Here is a 23,812-nt window from a genome sequence, read left to right on the forward strand (position 1 = left end):
AAGATGGCTCAGGAAAGGACCATGAGGGAGACTAATAGTTAAAGGATGAGCAAAGGAAATTGAAATGAAATTGAAAAGAAGCAGCTAGACAGGTAAGAAAAAATGAGGCAGATAAGTGCAAGCAAGGAAAGGGTGGGTTTCAAGTAGGAAATGTTGAACACCATCAAAACTAACAGAGAAGTTAGGCCTGAGAATCTCCCACTGTATTTAGTAATAAGAAGTTTCTGGATGACCTTGTGTAGAGTAATTTCAAGGAAGTGGTGGGGACAGAAGCCAGATCACAAAGGGTTAAGACATGAATGGAAAGTCTCTAAGTAGAACAGGAGTTCATACATTCCCAAAGTTCAGTTATTTAATACAAAGGCTGTGGAATATTCAGGGGATACACAGCACAGCAGCCCCAGCAATGCAGCATCTGCTGAACCAGGCTCACTCATAGGGTGGTTCTTCTTATGAGTGAAGAACCATCCTATGAATCAGACTCATTATTTCAACTCACGGAAGTGAAAACTAGGGATTAGGGAGGTTAGTCACTTGCTGTGAAACCCCAGCTAGAAAGTGACAGAATTAGAATTTCAGCCAAGGTCTATGTGACTTCAGAGGCCAAACTATTACCCATTATGCTGTATTCTCTAATATGGTTAGATATCTAAGAAACTCACCAGATAAACTGATGGCAACTCTGAATTATTTTTGAGCTAGGTTCATAGAACTAAAGCCTTAGAGGCTTGATTGATTTTTCTTTTTCCCTTCTATTTAGTTAGTTATAAAGAAGTCGAAGTGTTAAATATTTGGACTTGGAAAGCATACTACCACTTTTCACAAATTTTTGTTTTTGTTCTTCTTAAACTTCAGGCCAAGAAAAACAACAGAGAATCTTTGGAAAGAGATAGAAACCAAAATAAACAAGGCTCCATTCTGAAGCTTTTCTATGCTCCCAAATTCAATCACCACAAAGGTAATTCAGTGATAGTTTCATTTCTTTATAAAATAAATCTCAAGATTCTTAAAGCTATTGGGCCACTGAAACAGACAACTGGGAATAGTTTGAGAAGAAATTAATTAGTTTTAATTACAAACAAGAATTCACTGTTATTTGGAGTTGGAAATGGAAAAAATCTCTAAAAACTACCTAGTTTCTTATACTCTCTAGGGTTTAGTAGAATTTTTTTAATAAGTTGCATTATAAATGATCCTTTATTAACTGTTTGCACTTAGCAATGTGTAAATCCCTAATAGAAATGCCATGCTGAATTCAGCAACTCACAAACTTTTGCTACCAACTTCATCAAGCTGCCTTCATGAGGGGTTGCTTTTCTTTTCTCTGAGGAATATCAATCTTCTCAATTCAAGCCTTGTTTTCCATTTCTAGTTATATTCCTTTTGTTCTCCCACACATACCCACCACCACCAAAAAAAATTGATAACATACAGGATTCAAAATATATTAAATTTAAAGAAACACCCATAAACTAAAATCATAATTCAAAAGCATTATTTTGTTTGTTTGTTTATTTCAAGAATCATATATTCATTTTATTTTTGAAGGTTCTATCCTGGTCCTTCCTGTGGACATGGATATACATATATATACACACACACACATACACACACACATATATATTTTACATTTGAACACGAGTCAGCTTTTCTCTGAAAAGTCTTATTTTGCATTTTGCTATATGATTGTATTGCATCATATATTATTTGTGCTTATTTTATATATTCTGTTGATTTTGTCACAACTTTATCAAAAAATTTTTTTAAACAGTTTTACTCACACACAATACAATCCATCCTAAGTGTACAATCAATGGCTCCTGGTATAATCATATAGTTATGCCTTCACCATCACAATCTATATGAGAACATCCCCATTTCTTCTGAAAAGAAAGGAAAAAAAAAAAAAGTATCCCATACCCCTCCTTATATCCCCTTATTTGACATTTAGCTTTGGTATAGTGCCTTTGTTATACTTAATGAAAGAATATTACAATGCTACTGTTAATTATAGACCTTAGTTTGCATTAATTGTATTTTTTCCCATATACCACCCCATTATTAACACCTTGTAATAATGACACACATTTGTTCTAGTTCATGTAGAAACTTCTTTATATTTGTACAATTAACCACTGTCATCATCCACTCTAAGTTTTGCTAAGTTATACAGTCCCAGTTTTAATCCTCTAGCTTTCCTTCTGGTGACATACATGACCCTAATCTTCCTCTTTCACCACACTCACTCTCAGCTTTGTTAATTACACTTACAATATTGTTTTACCATCACATAGTATTGTGCTATCCATCTCTGAACCTTTACAATCAACCTTGTTAAACACTCTATATTTCTTAAGCATCAATTGCTCAATCTCTGCCAAAAGCAATAAGTTTTTATGATGGGGAAACTAAGTCCTTGCCACCCCCACCCCCCTAATATTTCCAAGATGGGTTTAATCAGGAAACAGGAATGTGGTGTGAATCATGGAGAGCATAAAAGCTGCAAATCACCCACTTAGCTCCTCTATTTTGAACATCCTTAGAGAAGAATAAAGGTCTATCTCAATTAAGGAAAGAAGTTTACCTCTCCCCTCCTGGTAACTGTGTTAACAAGCCCAATGTCTTCTACTGCTAGTTAGTAATTCTGTTCAAGTTCTCTGCTCATCTACTATTCCTTCATTGCTTCAACTCATTCCCCTGCACCTACGCACAAACCCCTTTTCTCCTTGTGCAGTCAGGAATGCAGTTGCTTCCCAGGCATGATGAAGGAGAATTTCTACCTTCTAAGGTGCCAGAAGAGAGACTGAATTCATTGACAAAATCCTCCAAAGCAAAAGTGAGAACTGGACTGAAAATTTTAACTTTGGACATAGGTGTTTCTCTCCTTCCTGAAGTCTATCCAGAGTAGAAAGAACACTTGGGTTAAAATGTCTTTCCCCAAGATAACTTTTGAAATTCAGAATTAGGAATACCACTGTTTCTCAAAATATTTTCTCTGAGAAAAATTCATTCAATAAAAAAATAATTTAAAAAAACACTTCATTCTATAAGAGGATTCATGTAACACACAGGAAAACACATCTTGCAATCAACAGTACATTTGGTATAAGCAGATGTTCAATAAGTAAATATTTAAAAAACCAAACCAGATAATCAAAAGAATCCAAAAGGAGAATTGGCTGAGCTATAACTCCTCCTTAAGGCATTTCTAGCCCAAAAGAATCCCATGCCCTTCTAAGCTGTAGCGCATGCTATCTACAGTAGTCATTGGGTAAGTAATCATACACAGCCTTGTGATATTTCTTATACCGTTAACTTTAGTGATTGCTTAATTACTACAGTTTTGCCTTGTGCACTTACTTTTCACAAGTATTTTTCATCTTATTTCCTACTTAGATATGAGCTTCCTGAGAACAGGGACCAGTCAACATCACTGCAGCCTCTGGAGCCTTAACCCTTTTTCTTTTAAATAAGTAAGCAGTGGAGCCAGGTAATTGAATGATGATTAATAACTTCTATCCTTAGTGCAAAATCGGTGATGATGGTTGCCCTGGTTAGAGAAAGTAAGGTTTTTCTACACTATAATTCAAAAAGGCACTACAGACAAGTGTTTCAGATTGCCTGGGGGTCTACCACTTACTGCAGGACATGAGTGGAGTTACTTCACCTCCCTGGGCCACATTCTCCTCATGTCAATACCTTTATCATAGGATTTTGATTTAGGGGAGTATGAAATGTGATAACAAAGTGATTAAAATAGTTTATGTCACATAGTAAAAGAACCATATATCCTAACTCTACTTATATTATGTACTTTAAAAAAAGATGCAGGTTTGGATATTAGATATGGAAAGACAAGATCATTTTCACATATGGATCCAAATCATAAAATCATACCTGGCATGTAAGCAAACTAAGTTCTCGACATCTAAGTCAAATGAATTATGAGTGTCCCTGCCTCATTTTCCCAAAACCTCTTTGAAACAGTGATCACACGAAAAGTGCACATGATCCCCTTAAGTGAGGGTGATATAATAGATCAGAATGGGTCCATTGTCTCACAGGACCCATGGCAAGTGACCTAAGCATGACCTCACCCTTCTGTCCCACCCTCCCAGCTTCTCACCTGAACAAGCAGGTTGGAAGACATTCCTAGCAGATTTATCCCACCATTTCTCAGCACATAAAGGCAAAAAGAAAAAGGAGCACATGTTCCTTTCTTGCTGTCTATCACCAATGTTCCCTAGAACCTCCCTCATCTAACCCCACTGTTACCCCCATCCCAACAAAAAGTGCAATAGAAGACAACAAACAATGCATACAAGCATGCATGCGATGATCACACATAACCACATACCTTTTGTGTTTGCTACATATCTCTCACCTAGCTATCCATTGAAATGCCAAGTTAACTCACTGCCTCATCTTCTCTGTCAAAGGCCAGAAATTAATGAAGGAAAAGATATAGCAATAGTTAAATGGCCTCTACAGGCAAAAGGTTGAAGTAGATGGTGTTTATCTTTGAGGCATTTACCGCATCCTTTATCCTTGCCTGCTCTTCCAGAAATCTCTGGAAGCAACGGTCTGAAAGTTACCCTCTGACTACCTCCAGGGTCAAGTGGCCATTATATCTCATGCAAAGCATTGAAGCTGCCTCCTTACTCCAGTCTCAATCCTCTCCAACACATTCCACACTCCTATGCCAGATTAATTTTCTGAAAACATAGTCTTTTATCCCATCCCACTTTTGTTTGTAATTCTTTAATGAGAATTATAACACCCTATCTTGCATTTTAGAAGTCATATGAGGGTCCAAATTGTCTTACTCATCTTCAACAATCTTCACTTATTTATTAAAAAAAAAAAAAGTAACAAATACATGTTATGTAGCAGGCACTAAATTAGCTCCTAGAAAGATGAGTTAGGCAGATCTCTTCAATTTGTTTAAAATCCAGTGGGGGGGGGGGGTGCAGCATTGTAAACAGAAAATTGTAATACATATAAAATTATTTATATATTACAAAATAATTGTAATATGTATCATAACTTTATTATTGCCTAAGCACCAATTAATACAGGATCACATAGAAGGGGCTCCTACTAAACACAAGCAGACCAAAACAGCTTCTCAGAAGAAGTGGATGTCTAAACTGATCCCTGAAGCATAAGCAGGTGTGAATGGAGAACCAGGAACTACAGGTAGTCATTCCATTAAGACTGAAGTAGCAAAGGATAAGGCTTAAGAAATATACAGAGACCAAATCATAAAAGGGCTTTTAAGTCATATTAAAGTGTTTGAAGTTCATCTTGAAGGCACTGACTTGTTTTAATAAGATGAGTGATAACAGATTAATATTTAAAAATGAACACGCTAATTACAGGGTAGTAGTCATTCAAAATGTCTGTTGCACATATGTATAGTTGAGTTACATTTGCATAATACAAATATATTTAAGTTTGGAAAAGAGAGAAATTGGTGAATCAGTGTTGGCTGTGACGTCCCAGAAGGGTTTTATGGAGGAGTTTAACTGAGCTTTTTAAAAATGTGTCATGCTGATAGGGAAATTCAAGGAAAAGAGGGCATCCCAAGTTGGAGGCAGGAAGTGTGCAAGAAAGATAATGAGCTAAAATGTGCTTGGGCAAAACTGTAAAGGTGAATTCAGTGGAGAGTGAATAGTTCAATTTAGTGGGTGCTAAGTATGGAGAGGGAGGTTGACACGGAGTTGCAGGCCCTTCAATGCCAAACTCAAGATCCAGATTTCACAGCCACCAAACAGTTCATGAAGGAACGGTGAAAGAATAGAGACATACTCCAAGTATTGCTTTAGGAAGATCGAAAATAGATTGAAAGAGGTTAAAAACAAGGCTCAGGCAATCAGACTTAAGAATTAGATGATAGTGGGAATGTGGATGGGGGTGGAAGGAGCAGGAGAGCTGCTACCAGATACACATCAAAAGAAGAGAGGAGAGAGAAGCAAAGGTTACTAGAGAAACAAGGTTGCCACATACTTCACCCTACCACACCAACTCCCACACCCCCATTAACCCTCCGTTGAAGACTAATAATTTGAATAGAGGCATTTCCAGCAGTTTAGCATGACAATGTGGTGAATGGGAAACGTCCCTTTTATCACACTGTTTAATCTGAGTTTTCATGTAAGAACTAGGAGGTGAAGTGTTTGAAAAGAGGAAACGAAGGAGAAGAAACATTTGGGGGCCTTAACCTTCCCCTTTTGGTTGGCGAATGAGAAAGAAACATCTGAACAAGCAAAAAGCAGTACTAAGGACATTCTTAAATCCCCAGATTAATAACCTAGCGGTATTCAGATATTTGGGACTTCCCTGGGTATTGTAAAAACTCCAGGAGCTAGATAAGACCTACATCTAGTGACAGGGGCCCCAGAGACCCTTATGTCTAAAAGGGATCCCTCCTCTCTGCTATTTGGGTTTCCCCTGTTATCTGCCCTTTGCACCCTCAGTAACCATAAAAATCAAAACAATAAACTTAATTGTTCTATTGTCTCCAGTTTGAATTTAGGTCACTTGGTCTCCCAAAGCAACATGTTATTTTAATAGTTCTTAGAGATACTGAAAAAAATTAGAGAACCTTCCAAAACTGTTTAACAAAACTCCGGAGTACAGTAGTCTAACCCCTAAGAAGCTGACCTAACAAACATTACAGTCCACATTGCAAAGCAACAATGCCCTTTGTAGATAGGTCTTGTAGGTGATTCAACAAATTACTAACCCATAAGAACTAACTTTATTTCCTCAGGCTTTTTCAAAGTCAGGAAAATCAAGCCTACAAAACAGGCCCATACATTGTTTATTCTACTTTGTTTCAGGTGAGGAAACAGAAGTTGCCTTCTTTAAAGTATGGGGACATTTATGGCCTTAAATTTTATTCCAAACTGGAGCATATACGAATGCCTATGCTGAAATCCATCAATTACCAGCAGATTAGTGGCTTCTTCAGGATTGGTGTTTCATTTGTTCTCAGTTAATACATGATTGTTATTTTCATAAGGACTTTTTAGAGCATCAAACAAATATTTGTTAGGCCTGATTAAGTGATAAATTGTCTTAGGCTTCCCTTTGTTTCCAAACTAATTATGGGCTTCTTTCAGTCTCCTTTTTTGATTTGGGCAGAACCCATAATGAGGGTAGTTGCATAGGCAAACAGTAGAAAGAGAAACAAGGTATCAACATACATATAATTTATCTGTTAAGGCATCCTAACTAGTGCATAAACTGGGAATCACATTGCTGAATAAGCATAAGTAATTTTCCTAAGCAATTTAATTATGTTTTCCAGTGGCTATGCCAAAGGGTTTTTTTTTGGGGGGGGGGTTCTTTTGCACCTCAAGACATTGCAAGATAAGGAGATAACATAAGTTAAAACAGTGTGTGGGTTAGAGATATGCAACTTCATGTCAAGTCCTCAAACTTCATTCCAACCGTATGACCATCTCTACCCCTACCTGGAAATACTGGAGTCAGCTCAGCTATTTCCCTTACTGGAAAAGAAGATATGGCAACCAGCCAGAAAGTACCTAGGAAGTTGTTCACTTTGTTTTCTTTTCTAAAATATTGGTAAACATATGCGCATTTTGGTTTTTCCAACATATCATTTCTCAGACATTAAACCAAAGGTAATACCATTGCCAGAGTTGAAACTATAGATAGTTTACTAAAGAACACACATAAGGGAGCCACAAAACTTTTCTTGGTCAAACAGAGATCACCTCTGATATTCTGGAGCATCAGAAAGCTCTACTTCTTCTTGAACATTATATGTTTTAATTGAAGTAAAATATTTCTAACAAAAAGAATATCAAATCTACCTATGATGTTATAAATAAGGAATATATCTGATTAAAATTTCCTTAACTGTAAGCTAAAGTGAGACATGGGAAATGACAAATTTCCAAGAGGAGGTTATGATATTCATCATTTCCCAAATATCTGAATCTCAAAAACATTTTTCTAGCACAAACTAGAATCTCCCAGAAGTGTAAAATACTGTATTCCACTATTCGCCACCAATTGTCACTGGCACCAGAGCAGAAGGAAAAAAAAAAAAGAAAAGAAAAAAATCAAGGCACTGGGTTAACCCAGTTCAAAAGAGCAGAGGAGGGAACATAGAAATTTGAGGGTAAAAGAATGCTGAAAATCACACTTTGCCTACTTTCACAGTTTTAAGAAATACCCAATCATAGAATGTTTATTATGGAAATAACAAGGAATCTTTAACATTATACTTTTTGAAATTCTACTTTTAGTTTACCTACATAAAAGTGTGAGCTACAGGTATGAGCTTCATTTAACTGTCCCTAGGTAGTTTGAGGCTGTACTTAAAACCCTGGAGATTACCAAATGCCTAGATAATATTGTGTATATGTACTGAGAAATAATTTTTAAAAAATTTTAAATGGCTATTAGAATGAAACACTTGACTAACCTGACAGATGACTAGAGACTAAGACTCTAAACCTAGTTCTGCAACCAACTGGATGTGTGATCCTGGTCTCAAAGTCTTCTGTTTCCCCATCTATATAGCATAAAAGCCATTTAGCTCTAAATGTCTCATGTAACCTACACAGGAAAGTTCACAAACTACACATCTGGGTTTTAAATGGCAGTTATTACCCATCAGGCAACTGTTAAGAAGGGTGGCATGTGGTATCTTCTTCCTGACAAGAAAAGTGTAAGCTGGTATGTGGGAAGATTTAAGAGCACCATTCTTATCTAAAAGACATCTCTTGACTTGGCTTCCCGTCCTCGACCTCCATAAACTACTCATAAACTTTTCCTACTCACAGACTTTTCACAAGCTTCTGATCGTCTCAGCTCATCAGGCATAAAAATGTAATTTTTGGCCGCCAAATCCTTTGAACAATACCAGCCCTTTGACTCGAACAAGACCTGAGAGTCTAGTGAAAATCAGGGGCCTCTAGTAACCACCTCATACTTGAAAACCTACGGAATTCTTTCTCCGGCACTTTTCCCAAATAAACACCGTTCATACAAAAATGAAAATCTACAGACATCCCACAGTGAGAAAGGGCCTCTCGGGCCCCTCTGGCAGTACCTGGTTGAAGTGCAGCTGCCCCAGCTCCAGGGCGCCCTCCTCGGGGGCGGCTCCCAGCTGCTCCAGCAGGCGCCCGAGCTGCGCAACCGACAGGCTCCGATTCGCGCCGAACACGCTTAGTACATCCTCGCTGAAGGCAAGCCCGGGCCCCACCGCCTTCTCTCCGAGGCTGGCGGCCGCCAGCAGGAGGAGTCCGGCTACCGCCCGGGCCGGGGACATCCTGGCCAGGGCTGCCTTTGAGGGCCCGCGACAGGCTGGCGCACGCAGGAACGCGCTGGGTGCACCGTCGTCAGTGCCCAAGGGCGCGCGGGTCAGGCGGCGGCGCTGGCGGAGTCAGAGGTGGCGCCGGGCGCCCCTTGTCCACGGACGCCTGGAAAAAGCAGCAACCCGCGATCCTTCGGGCATTGAAGTGGAGCCCGGCCGGGGGTGGAGGTGAGCGATAGGCAGACCGGGCCCCCCGGACCTCCTGGAGAGCCTGAGATAAAAGGGACAAAGGGGAACAGAGATAAAGGCCACCAGGTCACCCGCCGACCGGCCCAGGGAGCGCGGCGTGGCGGAGCCCTCGAATGCCTGGCCAGGCATGGAGCCAGCTGCCCGGGAACCAGGTTTGCAAAAGCCCCAGGATTTGCGTACAGTGTGGTGACTGACACACGCTCCTCCCGGATATAAAGCCCCAAACCACGCCACTTCTTAGGAAGAACTAAAACCACCATTAACTGCAAAACCCCACCTCCTCTTCCTCTCTTTCTGCTTAATTCCCTTCCTAGCAAACTGAGAAAGGGTGAGACGTGCCGTCCCAAAGCAGCTTCAGAAAACGGCCCCTTTGGGGGCCTGGGATTTGAGCTACCAAACGGGATCCTCCTTCTCACCGGATGTCTTTTCTGGGCTTGGAAACTGGTAGGAAGGACTCGCTAGCCTTTCATCTCACCTCTGTTTCTGTCTGTCTCTGCGTTTCTCTGTATGTGTCTATGTGAGACTCAGGCTCGCTTTCACTCTCTCTCTCTCTCTTTCTCTCCCTCTCTCTCTTTCTCTCCCCCTCTGTCTCCCTTTCTCTTCACTTTATCTCTGGTCGTTCCGCTGTGAAGCTGCGGGATCTGGCCCTGCACCTTTTACAGATCAGAGGAGGGCCTTGTCCCCGCCTCTGCAGCACGTGGTGACACACACTCCCCCAGCCTGAACTCTGCGCGTGTCCAAGCCGGGGCGCAGAGCCACCGGCATCTCGCCGCTGGCCTTTCCTCTTCGCCTCCGCTGCTCATTCCCAGCTCAGTCTTATGGGTTCCCCATCCTCACCCCTTTCCCGGAATTACCTGGATACCACCACGGTCGGAATCTCTAACCTCCTTTCTCCTCTCGGGGGTTCCACCTCTTTGTTACTTTGGTGAAAATAGGTTCCTGGAATGGCGTCTGGGTCCCCTTGCATCGTCTGAGAAATTGGCAGGAATTGTTTTGTTTTACTTCTTAAAATCAGAGGCGAAAGAGGAAACCAAATCTACAGCGTGGTGACGGGCTAACTGAGCCAGCACAGCTCAAGCCGGCCCTTCCGGACGCCACATGGGATATCCGCGGATTAAAATGAGTGTTTATTCAGATGAGAGTTCACGAAAAGCTGACTTAGGTGTGAGATCAACAAGTTTGTGTAAAGTGAATGCAGTGTTTGAGGGCAAAGGTTGTGTCTGGTGGATATGATTGTCCAGATGCAAAGTGAAACCACGGTTCTCTCTTACATGCTAAGGACATGATAAGAGGAATTAAAAAGGCTCTTCTTGCCTTTCATTGCAGGAGTGTGCCACTTCCTATAAGAGCTCATTTTAAAAGCGCATTTTAAAAGAGACATTAATTTCAGACAAGGGCAAGGAGATGGAGATGGGAAAAGAATCTCATCTCCCACGAGTAACTTAGAGGCATAGCCACAAAAGAAAAGAGATAGGGGGAGAAAATTCCAGGATGAGGACCTAGGTAGATTCAGATGAAGGACCATCATATGGAAGAGAGCAGTTGGAGGGAGGTGAATTAAATGATCTTGACAATGTGTCCTTCCAATTATAGAAACTATGTATTTGTTAATATTAATTTACAGAATTACATCAGTGTTCACAGGGCAAATGTTTCACTACAGGGCCAGATGTAAGTCTATGTCACAATTGAGCTCTTAAGGTACTCAGCTGGTGGGACTCTTCAAGCCTTTTATTGGATTTTTTAATATAGTTTGTTGCCTATTTTTCCCTCTGACCTCAGTGACTCAAGGTGATTGTTGGAAATTAATGAATGCTTTGGATACTGATCTACACCAAATGAGTTGTTCATTTTCAGCTTGTTCTACAACTGAATACATTTAAAAGATGTTGGATTTTCAACAAATGTAAATGGGTTTTAAATAATAAAAATTTTATATTGTGGATTTTTTGAAGGTATCATTTATCAGGCATTCATATCGACATATGTACACTTTGCCAGCTTACCCAACCCCACAAGACAATGATATAAATAATAACTAGCCTGCTTGGCAACTTTACAAAATACAGTTAATATAATATAAACTTGCAATTAAGAGAAAGTATTCAGAAAATTACAAGTTACTAACTTCCAAATTGGTAAAACTGATTTATAGATCTTCCATTCTAATGAACTATAATCACCAAAGTAATACTTACATAATGTTTTAGGGCCAGAATATGGCATTCTGTCAGCAATATCATTACTGAAGAAAAAGACTTCCACTTTAAAATATAATGTTTTTTTAGGAAATTTTCCTTATAGGGCCAATGATTTAAATGAGAATAATGAAGGTGGCATGCCAATAGCACTGACCCAGGAGTTGGAAGAAGCCCTTTTTATTGCTGATTCAGCCACCTGGGAAACCTGGAAAAGTGATTTGACCTAACCAAGATTTGAGAAAATTAGAACAGAAGAATTAAGTTCCATTCCAGATTTTTTTACTTCTAAATGTCCAATTTAGATGCCATCTATCAGAACAAAACATGAAACACCTAGAAGATTAAAAAAAAAAAAAAAAAAAAGCCCAATTCGCCAATCAAAAGGACAGTAACTTCATATCTTACTTTTTCTAATAGTTTAAATTTTTTCTCTCACTCCAAATCTTTGTTATTATTGCAAATAAGGAGCAAATTTGCCACTTTTAAACTTTTTCATGCATAAATTTTTCTGTGGAAGGATTAATGAGCAAATCTAAGAGATTACATGTCCCTTTCTTTTTTCTCCTTCCCTTTCCCTTCTCTTCCCTTAACTTGCAGTCCTAAAGCCGTTTGTTGGAGCAGATCACAGTAGGTGGCTCCCCACAGCGGCCCACAAAGGGGTGTTGGAGCCTGGACAAGGGGAGGAGGACAGCCAGGTAGAAGGGCAACCTGACCTAGGCTGCTAAAGCCCAAGCTGGGTGAAGAAAGTATCCATCGAGGGAGGGGACTTGGGAAATCAGAGTGATAAGATTGTGTGTGTGCACCCTAGTACCAGATCCCCTTAAAGAAAAGGCTGATTTCAGGACTAGGGCAGGAAAAATGCAAAGTGAACCTGGAATCTCATATGCCAGAAAGCAAGGAATTGCTCAAAGAAAGTAGGAAATACTTATTAAAGTATCTGCGGATAATGGAGTATCAGGTCAACAACTTATTTTCAAATGGTTCAGGGGGAAAATGGTCTTTGTATTATGCTTGCAACTTTTTTTGTAAACTTATAACTGTTTCAAAAGTTTAAAAATAAAACTTTGGTTATTAACAAGGGAAAGAAAAGAAAGTTCCTGCAACAAATTACAGAAAGTAAAACTAAAATTTTGCTAAAATGCCAACTTGATCATTTCCAGTAAAAATTAACTCACTCATTCAATAATTTTTTTTTTTTTTTTTTACATTTGTGGCATAGTACATGTTGCTTTGGAATACAAGAGTGAAAGATAGACCTTACTTAACCATTAAGAAGCTTATAGTTAACAGGTTAGAGAGAAGTGAGATGGTTGCTATAATGGAAATTTTAAAAGTTGCAGCAGAGAGAGTTGGGAGGACCTATATCTGCAGGGAATATTGAGCAAATAATTCACAGAGCAGGTAACCCTTGAGCTTGAAGGAAAAGTAGAAGTTTGATAGAAAGACAAGAAGTAGAGGCACATTCCAGGATGAAGAAATGCAAAATTAAAAGCCCTGAAAAAGCAAGGAGAGCACAAGAATCCATGTAGTTGGAGAATCTGGTGCAGAAAGGCGGGATCTAGCAGAATCAGGAAAAGTCACCAAGCTCCACTGAGTGAAAGATGTCTTCATCTAGTTGTGTTCCAAACAATTCTTTATGAGCATCCTTAGTAAAAGTGTCCACAGTGAATTCAAGCCTGCTTTTTCCTGTATTGTAAGTATCAAATAATACTTGTTCTTTATTATTACTAATTGGTTACATGTAAAATTCTGAAATAAGAGCAAGATCATATATATCTACTGGATCATCTATTTCTGTTCAGCCAGCAGTGCTAGAGACAATGTAGGTAGGACTTAGATTCCTTCAAGGCCTCTGAGAACTCATTTCCTTACCTATAAATGAGATTAAAATAATATCTGCTCAATCTACATCACTGAATCACTGTGAAAATCAGATGTGATAAGGTGTGTGAAAGCCCTTTATATATAAACTGTAAAAGAGCGTGCAGGTATTATTATAAGCTAAAGTGGTAGGGTAATGTGACCTGTGTAATAGGCCTAGCAAATTTCCATTAGAAAATGGACAAGAACAACCAAGAATACCTTTGAACAAAGACTACTTTATACCTAAGAAAATTCTTGAGGTTTTTTTTTTTTTTTTTTTTTTTTTTTTGCCAGGAAATTAAAGCACTAAGCATCAGAAATGGAAGGAACCATAGATATTATCTAGTCTAATCTGGGTATTGTTTGAATAAAGAAAAGAAAACTCAGGAAGGTTAAGTGATATGATAAGCAACATATTTAGACTGGAGCATAGACCCAAACCTATCTCTTTCTGTTTTTACCACCACAAAATAAACACCACTTAACATGTAAGGAATAACAAATGTACGAATTTAATTTGCTTAAATAAATGAAACTGAAAATTATATTGACCTACTTCTCCATTAACTTTTGTCCCTCCTTTTTCTTCAATTCTTGTTTAATGGGCCAGTATCCCCAGTGAGCGTTAACCCACCATAGTTTCTGTGCTTTATAATTCCATACCTTTTTAGGATAGCCTTAGATTTTTGGAAAATTTAAATGGGCTAACATGAAAAATAGAATTAAGCAAATTCATTAGTGGAGAAAGTAAGAGGCAGAATATGTTGTAAAACTGTCTAAGTGACAATGTGCTTCTGTATGCTTGCACTTATTTTTACATTAACAAACGCCTGGACGAATATGCACCAAGCTGTTTCCAATGTTTTCCTCCCAAGGAGTAGGATGGGAGAACAAGGTAGAGGGCTGAAAGGGGGGGGAGAGAAGAATGAGGGAAACTTGCCTTTTTCTTTATAAACTTTCATATTTCTTGCATTTTTCTAAAGTTATATTTTATTTTCATAATTAAATCAATAAAGTTATCCACATGTAGATGGTGGAAGAAGTCTAGAAAGCCTCTAAAATGGGAACTTGGAGAGTAAGAATCTGCCAGTGTGTCTTCTTGTGCCCAAGGAGAAGAACCTTGAGCAGCAGAGTTGAAAGTCCCAGGCTATGTGGCCAACGTACTTCCATATCATGGAAGGTTAAAAAAATAGCATAGATTTATAGAAATAGCACTTAAAGGCATCCAACTCCGTTTACTCCAGGAATCCTGAATAGCCCAGTCTTTGACGGAGAACCGAGTGGGTTGACCAGCAGGCATGAATAATTCTCCACATTCCCATATCTCAGTTCTTCAACACTTGTAGTTAGGAATTCAAAAGCTTGATTGAAATTGAGCTTCTGGGAAACGTAATCATATAAGAAAAATTAAGAATTTTATTTTCAAGGTAAGAACTTAGTACGAAGCCTAGCCTTAGGGAAATTTATGAAATGAAACTACAACAAGGAGCTGTTTTCTCCTCTGAGACTCGTAACCCCTTATTACTCAGGATTCACACTGTCCTCCCTTCCCTTTCCTTCCCTTCCCTTCGTTCACATCTCTCAATCACAGTGTCTTCATTCACTTTAAAATGTAAAAGATTAAGAATTAAAAGTGATAACTTTTCCAGACACTATTTTTTGCCAATGGTACCATCTGTTTATCTCGTTTGCAAAATATTTCTAATTTAAGAATTTAAATGAGACTATTGCAACAAATTATGACATTATGACTAAGGAGACCAAAGCAAACAGAAAGCAAGTGTTCTCTTTTTAGAATATGCACTATTAGGAGCTTAAGTCTACAGAAGAATCCTCTTGACCAGCTTTACTTCTAGATTTTTCCACAGTCACTCACCCCATCTTGCTGGAGAACAAGTGCTTTAAGGGCAATATTTACTCTCACTATTGTTAAGTATTCATCTATGACGTGTGGTAAAGTAATGACATCCTGCTTAAGATCTGCTTAAGAATATTTATTCTTTAAGGAATGTATCCACAGACTCCTCCAACCCAAGATCTCCTGGCAGCATGGTATTGTTGAAAGAGCAATGAAATGAAAATCAGGAGACTAGTGCTCTTATTTTAACTGAAACAATGTGAATGGTTTTGTAGGTTTTGTAGTTGGAATCTATATGTAGCTTTTCTGCATATTTCACAGGTTTGTTATGAGAGTTGATTGGGATAGCATGAATTAAAGCATTTTGTAAACTTGAAAGCACCATTCAAAGCAAAGGTAAATTAAAATTTCAAACTGGTCAAATCAGATTGCAAGCTCATTTACTCATGCTTTACTGCATTGTGACACTATCTTTTTGTACACTATCTTTTCATACACTATCTTTTCATACACACATTGTGACACTATCTTTTCCTACACACATAACAACATCAACCAGGTTAGATAACTCATCCTTTCTGAACCAGCAAATTACCTCTCTTTGGTTCTAGACCATGGTCCAAAAGTCCACTCCAGAAAGCACTGCTCTGTTCTACATGGATGGGATTTGCCATTTTATCATAGAATCGTTAATGTTTTCTAGTTCTATTTTTTCTTCTGAGGCCTTTGTTTGGTGAGCTTAAGAAGGAGGAAATGTATTCTTGGCATCCACAAATGAAAAACCAGGCTTTGGTACCTGTGGTTTTATACTTAAATATGACCCATTCTTGTATGAAAGGCGTAACCCATTCTTGTATGAAAGGCTTAATGTAAATAAGTGTACTCAGAATAAAGTATGTTTTATACAAAAATATGGTAAAAACAGGACAGATATTACCGGGAAAGACAGTGGTTTAAACACACAGGAAACTTATTGCCCAAAAATAACATATCCTAATACCCTAAAAACTGAGGGAAATTCTTCAGCTTGTAGTTGGAATACAAAATTCCCCAAGCATAAAGTCAGATGCCGCTGAAAAAATAGTGGATTTACTAATGTCCATTGGCTTTTATGTTTCAGGCACTATCTTCAGAAAGTTCTCATCTGATGGATGTTTATTTCTTAAAGTCTGTGGACACTTGATGGACCTTGAGTGTCTTCCAGGGAGCCCAGAGTGCAGTTCTTAACAGGTTTGTTCTTTTTCACAAAGTGAATAAGATTTCTCACTGTAGATTGGAAACTAAATTAGATATGAAAAATTTTTTTCATGTTAAACAAAGCTAAAATATTTATTCATACAAAGCACCATGATTCTTTGCAAGGTTAGCAACAAGCAGGAATAAGTAGGTGCTTTGTACCAAAGTTCTGTTTGCCTATCACCCTGGTTTTCTCCCACCTAAAAGAAGAAATAAGTGCTATAATGGAATTGATTACAGGAAAATACAGAGTTAAGATGGAATTTTTTTCAATCTTTTATTATCTATCACTTGTAAATTTTGAAGGGAGGAGAATGGAAGAAGCAAGGAGGATGGAAGAGATGTTCTATAATGGCTTGAGTTTGATAATAGAAGCTTTATATATTGAGTTTTGTGCTTAATTCCTTTGGTATTTCCCAGTTATTTTATTATTAAAAATGCAATCAGATCTCCACTTGTCTTTAAAAAAAAATTAGTAATTTACAAATGGTTTTATTTTCAAACTAACTCGAGAATTTATTATATATTTGAGCCCTCATCCTACATTGTAATTGTTTTTAAATACAGCTTTCACCATGTTAAATGTCATAGGAAAATGTTACTAAAAGAGTCCTAATTTTTTTTTAAATGATCTTGAATTCATTTTTGTAAAAAAATAAAATGATAAATGTGGATAGAGAAACCGATTGAGGTAAATACACAACAACATCCACTGCATATTCATATTCTGCATCATGGGACTATGAACTTTTTCTTTATGATGTTTTCTGTTTTCTAAATCATCTGAAAATAATTTCACGATTAAGTTTTTTATATTATTTTTTTAAATAACAACCAAGAAGAAAGTTAGAGAACTGAATAGAATGAGGATAGAAACAGCATCTCATTGAAAAGCCAATATTTAGGTGGTCTGAAACTGTCCATTCTAGATTTCATGCCTGTGAGGTTTCCTTCCAGTTGAGGAAAGAAACTTGCTTTCACCTTATCTAAAGGGAAAATTACAGGCTCACTTTAAGTTCAAGAACTGAGTAAGCAAACCTTAAATTTAGCAGGGAAAAAAATCCCTCAAGGCCATAAATTTTTATGCTCAGTAAAACCTTCCAACTGTAATTGCACCCTCCCACATATAAAGGGAAAATTTAGACTATAAACTTTAAAATCAAAATGAATAAGATACAACAAATTATCCAATCAATTCTGGGGAACTCCCACTTTGCAGAGTTTTAATCTAAAATTTTACATAGGTACAGCAATTACTTTGCTGAGTTTTAATCTAAAATGTTTCATGGGTATAAAGTGTGACTTTTCCAGATCATTTCTTCCTTCTAACCCTCCTAATCTTAATACAAAGCAAGTTTCTAACAAATATTATGATTAAGTTTTCAACCTTCAAAATGCAAAATTATCTCTATTAGGACACTCCCTATTTTCTTCTCCATTTTGTGAATTCAAATTTTTAAAGAAGACTCAAAAAAATCATGGAACAAACTTGGAGCCAAAATAAATTTGTCAACAAAAGAGTCCCAGAACAGAAAGTTGAAGCTGATAAAGCTTGGTGTCCTTCCTGCTCATTTATCTTGAAAGAGGTTTATAAGGCCTCCATGTTGGCTGAAGCTGGACAGTAAGATTAGAAAAATGACTGGGATTAGAAGAGGAAGGGGTATGTGTAGCATTACAGTCCACACACATTGAGCTTGGGCTCTGTGTTAGCTGTATGAACCAAAGATCAGGGTTTGGTGCCATTGCAAACCACATCACATCAAAAACATTTCTTGAGTAGTTTCAAAGACACATGGGTTTTAAGATAGAGAACACTTATATCACTGTCATTTTTTATTCATCTGTGTCCCTGCTGACAGTATAGAATTCAATGTTTATGATTATTGCTCCAGTGCCACCAGGAAAAATAACATCTGTAGTTACTCTCTTTAATCTACAGGTAATATGATGACATAATCACTCTGAAGCAATTTGGTGTATGGGCAGGTCTGTTGGAAGCCTGTCCTGAAGATAACATGGTCCTCACTAAATCATCCAGATTAATGTGTGGTTGGCTAAATGACATCATTTTCTTACATGTGTTATTTTCCTCATGTAACCTTTGCTTGAATTCTCATCTGACATTTCAATTCTAGATGTGACTATTTGGGAAATTAATTTATTGCCATAACCAGACAAGAATGTTTCCATATAGTCTTTGTTCTTAAATATTAGGAGTGAATTTGCATCAAAGATGGACAAAATGCAGAAAATTAAATTGATTTTTAAGTGTTGACTCATTTAAAACAAAGACCTAAATTAAAAATCATAAGCAAAAAATACTTCAAATATGTAATATTCTGTGGAAACAAATATTGCTAGAGATGATAAAAAAGCCACTTCCTACTAACAAATTGATCTTCATTTGAGAAACAAAAACAAAAAAACTACTAAATGGGCTTCTTGCCAAGAGGCCCAGGTTAAAGTACAAAAGATTGCAATGTTTGATCAACCGATGAAGTTTGTTACAATGAACCTAATTATACTTGTTCACAATATATTTTTAACTCCAATTATTTTAAAACTGTTAAAATGATGTTTATTTGTTTGTTTTTCATTTCTTTTCTTGGCCTGGATTCTTCTAACTGCTAATTATTATCCAAAATACATGACAAAAATTAATAATAATATGCAAGTCTCTGAAAGTTTTCAATGACATGAGAGACTTTGTTTTGCTCTGTTTTAGGTCTCGGTCCTGTCATTTGCAGCACATGACTGATTTGTTTATTGGCACTCACTAATTGGTCTTTAGCCTATATTCTAAATATTTCTACAAAAAAACAAATTCTAAATTTTGCTCTTCTCAACTTTGTACTGAATACATTACAACCTCCCAAGTACCTATTCACATAACCATGTGCTGTTAGTTAACCTCTGGACTACTATGTGGAGTATTTTAATACTTAACTCAAACCATTATTGTATGTAGGAAAAGAGGTTCTCTTGTTGGAAAAAACTACTGTCAAATGTTGTGAGGATTAAAGTGTATATATAAAGTGTCTAATGTAAGAGCACATAGCAGATAGTAGATGGAAGACTATGGAGATGTGTATATGTATGTTTTCATGTATTTCTCAAGCACAGTGCTTTATGCTTATTTCTTTTTCCAACGCCTACCACAATACCCTAAAATAACACTAATGATGATTATGGCATTGGTCTGAATTTCAAATCAGAAACTTTTGCTTCTTTTCATGAAAAAGATGCAAGCACTCAGAAGAGAATTTTTTCTTCCTACCATCAAAGCTACTAGCCCACCCTTATATCAATACATAAACTTTGCCTTCTCTCCTGTTATAGCAAGTGAACTTTCTAAGCTTTTTTCCAAGGCCAACCCTCTATCCTCTCTTGCCTTCTTAAGGTCTTTGTTCCCATCAGTTTTCCTCTCTGTATTAGATCATTCCCTTGAGCAGAAAACATTATCTCTATCTTTTAAGAGTGCTTTTGACTCTGTATCTCCTTGAAGCTACTACCCTATTCTTAGGCTTCTCTTTTGTAACAAATTTCTTGGAAGAGTTACCTATAATTGCTTTCATCACTTCTTTACCTTCCATTCTCTAATGGCACTCATTCTGGTCAAACTCCACTCTACTCCACTCCCCAGAAACTGCTGTTGCAATGTAACTTATTGTGCTTTATTTTTTTTTCATTGCAAATAATACCATAGGACCCTTTCTTAATTTGAAAGCTATTGTCTGTCTTCCTCATTGGAAGTCAAGCTTCAAAGGACAGGGAATTGCTGTGTTTTTTTACTACCATTCTCCCATCCATGGCACTCAGTAAGACCTCAGTGAAAGCTTTGTCCAAATGATGTAATACATTGACTTTTAGATTTTTAATTACATGCAGTATATAAAATTTCCATTGGGATTTCAGCATTCTTTATTTATGGATGCTACAAATTTTGCAAGAATTTTGTTACAATTTTGCAAGGATTTGAAGATTACTAAAATAAAAGGTTTTATATAGTGCATATTTTGCAAGCATGTATCATCACTATTATTTTATCCCAAGGTAAGCAATGATGTTTTACTTTGTAGTATACCGTCCATAGCTATTAGCTGATATTAATCTTATTTTATGTACTGGGAAAGGAGGTTTGTAACTTATATCTTAGAGATCTGGAAATTAAGGCACTTAAGAGCCAAGAGCCCTTCCTGTGACATCTAACTGCATAAATGATGAAATGCAGACTAGTATAAAGCTTTTGATTATCTAATTAGTTTAATTTCCACTAGCATCCCCCATTACCAACCCCACCTCATAATTTCATTGACACTTAAGTTATTATCATAATTATATTAAATGGAAAAAAACTTCCTCCTGGATGTTAAGGCAATTTATACATGAAGAATATGAAATCAGAGATATTACACAAGTAAATGAAATAGGTATTACTTTCACATTTCAACACTCTGATGAGTAGGAGAAATTCAACATAATGCACTGAGTAAAAAGATAAAATTAAGGAGCACCGTTAAATGTGTTCATAAAATGCATTATCATGTTCAAAGGGGATTACGATCACCTTAGTCTATGGTGTTATATTTGCAGTAAACAGCCATCTGTGTCCACATAAACATGTCTTTTCCATTTTCCCGTGGCCCTTTTTATCAGTAGTAAACAGTAACTAAACAGCAAGATAAGGCAGCATGTTAAATACACCAAAACTTTGCTAACTGAAGATACCAGGGATTCATTGTTATACTTGAACACTATTTCAAGCTATTTTTCAGAAATGGAGTAACAGGAACAGCATGTTAATTATCCATGTATATTCACAATAAAACAATTTTATGAATACTTTATTTTCATACTGCCACTAAATTCATCTTTTTAAAAATAGGTCTTACCTACTGATTTCTTAAAGAAAATAGATACAAGAAATTTCAAGGACAAAAGTGATATTAGACGTAACAATGCAAAAGTGATTTTAAATATACGTTTGTAGGCTACTTGATCACCTTCAACTATCAACCCACGGCTCAACAGTCTCAGGGTTATCCTTCTACTAGATCTCTCAGCAGCATTTGGCATCGGTTAACCTCCCCCCTCCTTCTTGTCTTCCACAAAACCATTGCTGCCGGGTTTTCCTTCTATTTCTCCACACTCCTTATCTGTCTGTTTCATTGGGTTAAGTATTAGTCCTGTTAGGGTTAGTCCTGTTAAATGTTAGTGTCTCTCCAATCTCTGTTCTAGGCCCTCTTCTCCACATTCTGCACATACTTCTTGAACAATCTTACCCCTTCACTGTGTTTCAATTACTTCATATGATCAGGCTATGGTTCCTAAACTCACTACAGTAGTGTCAGTTCTGAACACCAGTTCTGTACCCCAGTAGCCACTTGATATCCCTGCAAGGATGTCTTAAAGTATCTCAAGAATTCAACATTTGCAGGCCCATCCTGTTGCCTGAGCCAAAAATATGGTCACTAAAGTAGACTCTACTTATGCCCCTTGTCATATCCGCTCAGCCCACCCCTGACTCCCTTTCACTTCAGGTCATTGTCTCTGATTTCCTGCCTCAGGGCTTTCACCAAAATTCTAAGAATTGGCTCAACAGGAGACAGATACCACTCAATCACAGAGGAATTAACAACCCTGGAGGCAACCCTAAACCAAAGGGAGGTGAGAGTCAGAGAACAAAGGCCTGGCCCCCCATGTTTCAGAAGACACTGTTGAAGAGCTTTCAGCATGGATTCTCACAGGGTCCCATTCAAGATTGTGCCCTGGTTTTTTACAACAAAAAACAATGCAGTATTGTACTCTTTATTGGCTCAAGCCCCCCCTTCCCTGACCGACTCTCCCTGTTCTCTCATTCTGACTTCTTGTAATCACCTCTAGAATTAACCTCCTCTGTACCCTAGTCCTTGACTCTGCCTTGCTTCAGGGGGAACCCACACTAACAGTCTCTCCCTTGTCTTCCTCCTTTATCCATCATATCTGGTCATCAATCATCAGGTACTGTTGATTCCAACCCTGACTTTATCCTACTGTTAGGTCACCATGGACTCTTTTTACCTGAATAATGCTATAAACAACAACTGATCTCCCTGCCTTTGGAATTGCCCATCACCCCTCACCAAATTACTCTCCACTGGGAAGTCAGAGTGTATTTTCTAAACAGACTCTGTGATCCTATTTACATGCTCATAAAAACCTTCCATTATTCCCCATTGCCTTTAGCATATTGTTCTTAACATGTTTTGTAACTAACCTAGCCCTGGTTTTCCTCCCCAGCCCCATCTCTCAGCCTTCCTATGTCACATGGCAAGTTACTCATATTGAGCTTTTGGGTTCCTGACCAGCATCAAGGTCGGTCATTTCAGGGCCTCTTCACAAGCATCTCTCTCCTCTCAGATGCTCTTTTCTTCCCTCCTCATCATCACTTCCACTCATCTCTACCATTCCTAGTTTAGATGGCACTTACCCTTGTAACCTCTTCTGATGTTATTTTTGGGAAAGTGCCCCTCCTATGTATTCTTAAAACATATTGCTCTGTATTTTAATTGCCTATTAATTTGTTTATGTCCTCCACTCAGTTATGCTTTTTGAGGGTTTCTATTTCTCATTGTGTCCTAAGTACTGAATATATTTTAGATATTCAATAAATATTGGTAGAATAAATGCATTGATGAATTAATGAAATAATGAACTAACATTACTATAGATTTTAACAACAAAAACACTAGAAAACAACTTTTCCAAGTATATAGAAGGGTGGAAGCATAACAGAAGCAAGATTAATAAATAGAAACTCTATAAAAATCTAGGACAAAAATGCTATCTTCAGATATCTTTGATACCATTATTGCTGTAACCATGGATACATGCCTACTTAGATTATTTTAATCCATTACTTAAAAAGCCATTTTAAAAGTTTGTAATGCAAAGCAGACATTTTCAAATGGAATATTAAGTTAGTCATGTAAGTTAGTGAAATTGCAAGTGACTTTTTTATGAGATGGCTTTAATTTATGATTTTGCCCAGTGTAACAATAAAACGTTGAACAGGACTAGTCATCAATAAGCCTGAGAAGTAAAGAAAATCTTTTTAGGCCTTCCTTTGAC

The 23,812-nt window shown here is 37.5% G+C and overlaps 1 protein-coding gene and 1 long non-coding RNA gene across 4 annotated transcripts in view; one reads left to right on the forward strand and one right to left on the reverse strand.

Annotated features, from left to right (window-relative positions):
- SLC39A8 (solute carrier family 39 member 8) overlaps window positions 1–10,533 on the reverse strand; it is an 84,343-nt gene extending 73,810 nt beyond the window's left edge. The window contains exons 1-2 of one of the 3 annotated variants that reach the window (XM_037830350.1): window positions 10,399–10,533; window positions 9,092–9,566 (exon numbers count right to left, since the gene is read on the reverse strand). In XM_037830350.1, coding sequence (XP_037686278.1) covers window positions 9,092–9,310 — 219 coding nt within the window. In that variant the 5' untranslated portion in view covers window positions 9,311–9,566; window positions 10,399–10,533. Of the gene's footprint in view, window positions 1–9,091; window positions 9,567–9,960; window positions 10,182–10,398 lie in introns of those variants that run through there. The other 2 variants (XM_037830348.1, XM_037830349.1) reach the window with 2 other exon arrangements.
- Window positions 9,172–23,368, forward strand: LOC119529714. The gene is made up of 3 exons (XR_005215922.1): window positions 9,172–9,988; window positions 16,587–16,696; window positions 18,642–23,368. It is a non-coding gene; the product is annotated as an uncharacterized LOC119529714 (long non-coding RNA).
- Window positions 23,369–23,812: the final 444 nt, after the last annotated feature.

Source organism: Choloepus didactylus, chromosome 3, assembly GCF_015220235.1.
Source record: "Choloepus didactylus isolate mChoDid1 chromosome 3, mChoDid1.pri, whole genome shotgun sequence".
In the NCBI taxonomy this organism is placed as follows: Eukaryota; Metazoa; Chordata; class Mammalia; order Pilosa; family Megalonychidae; genus Choloepus; species Choloepus didactylus.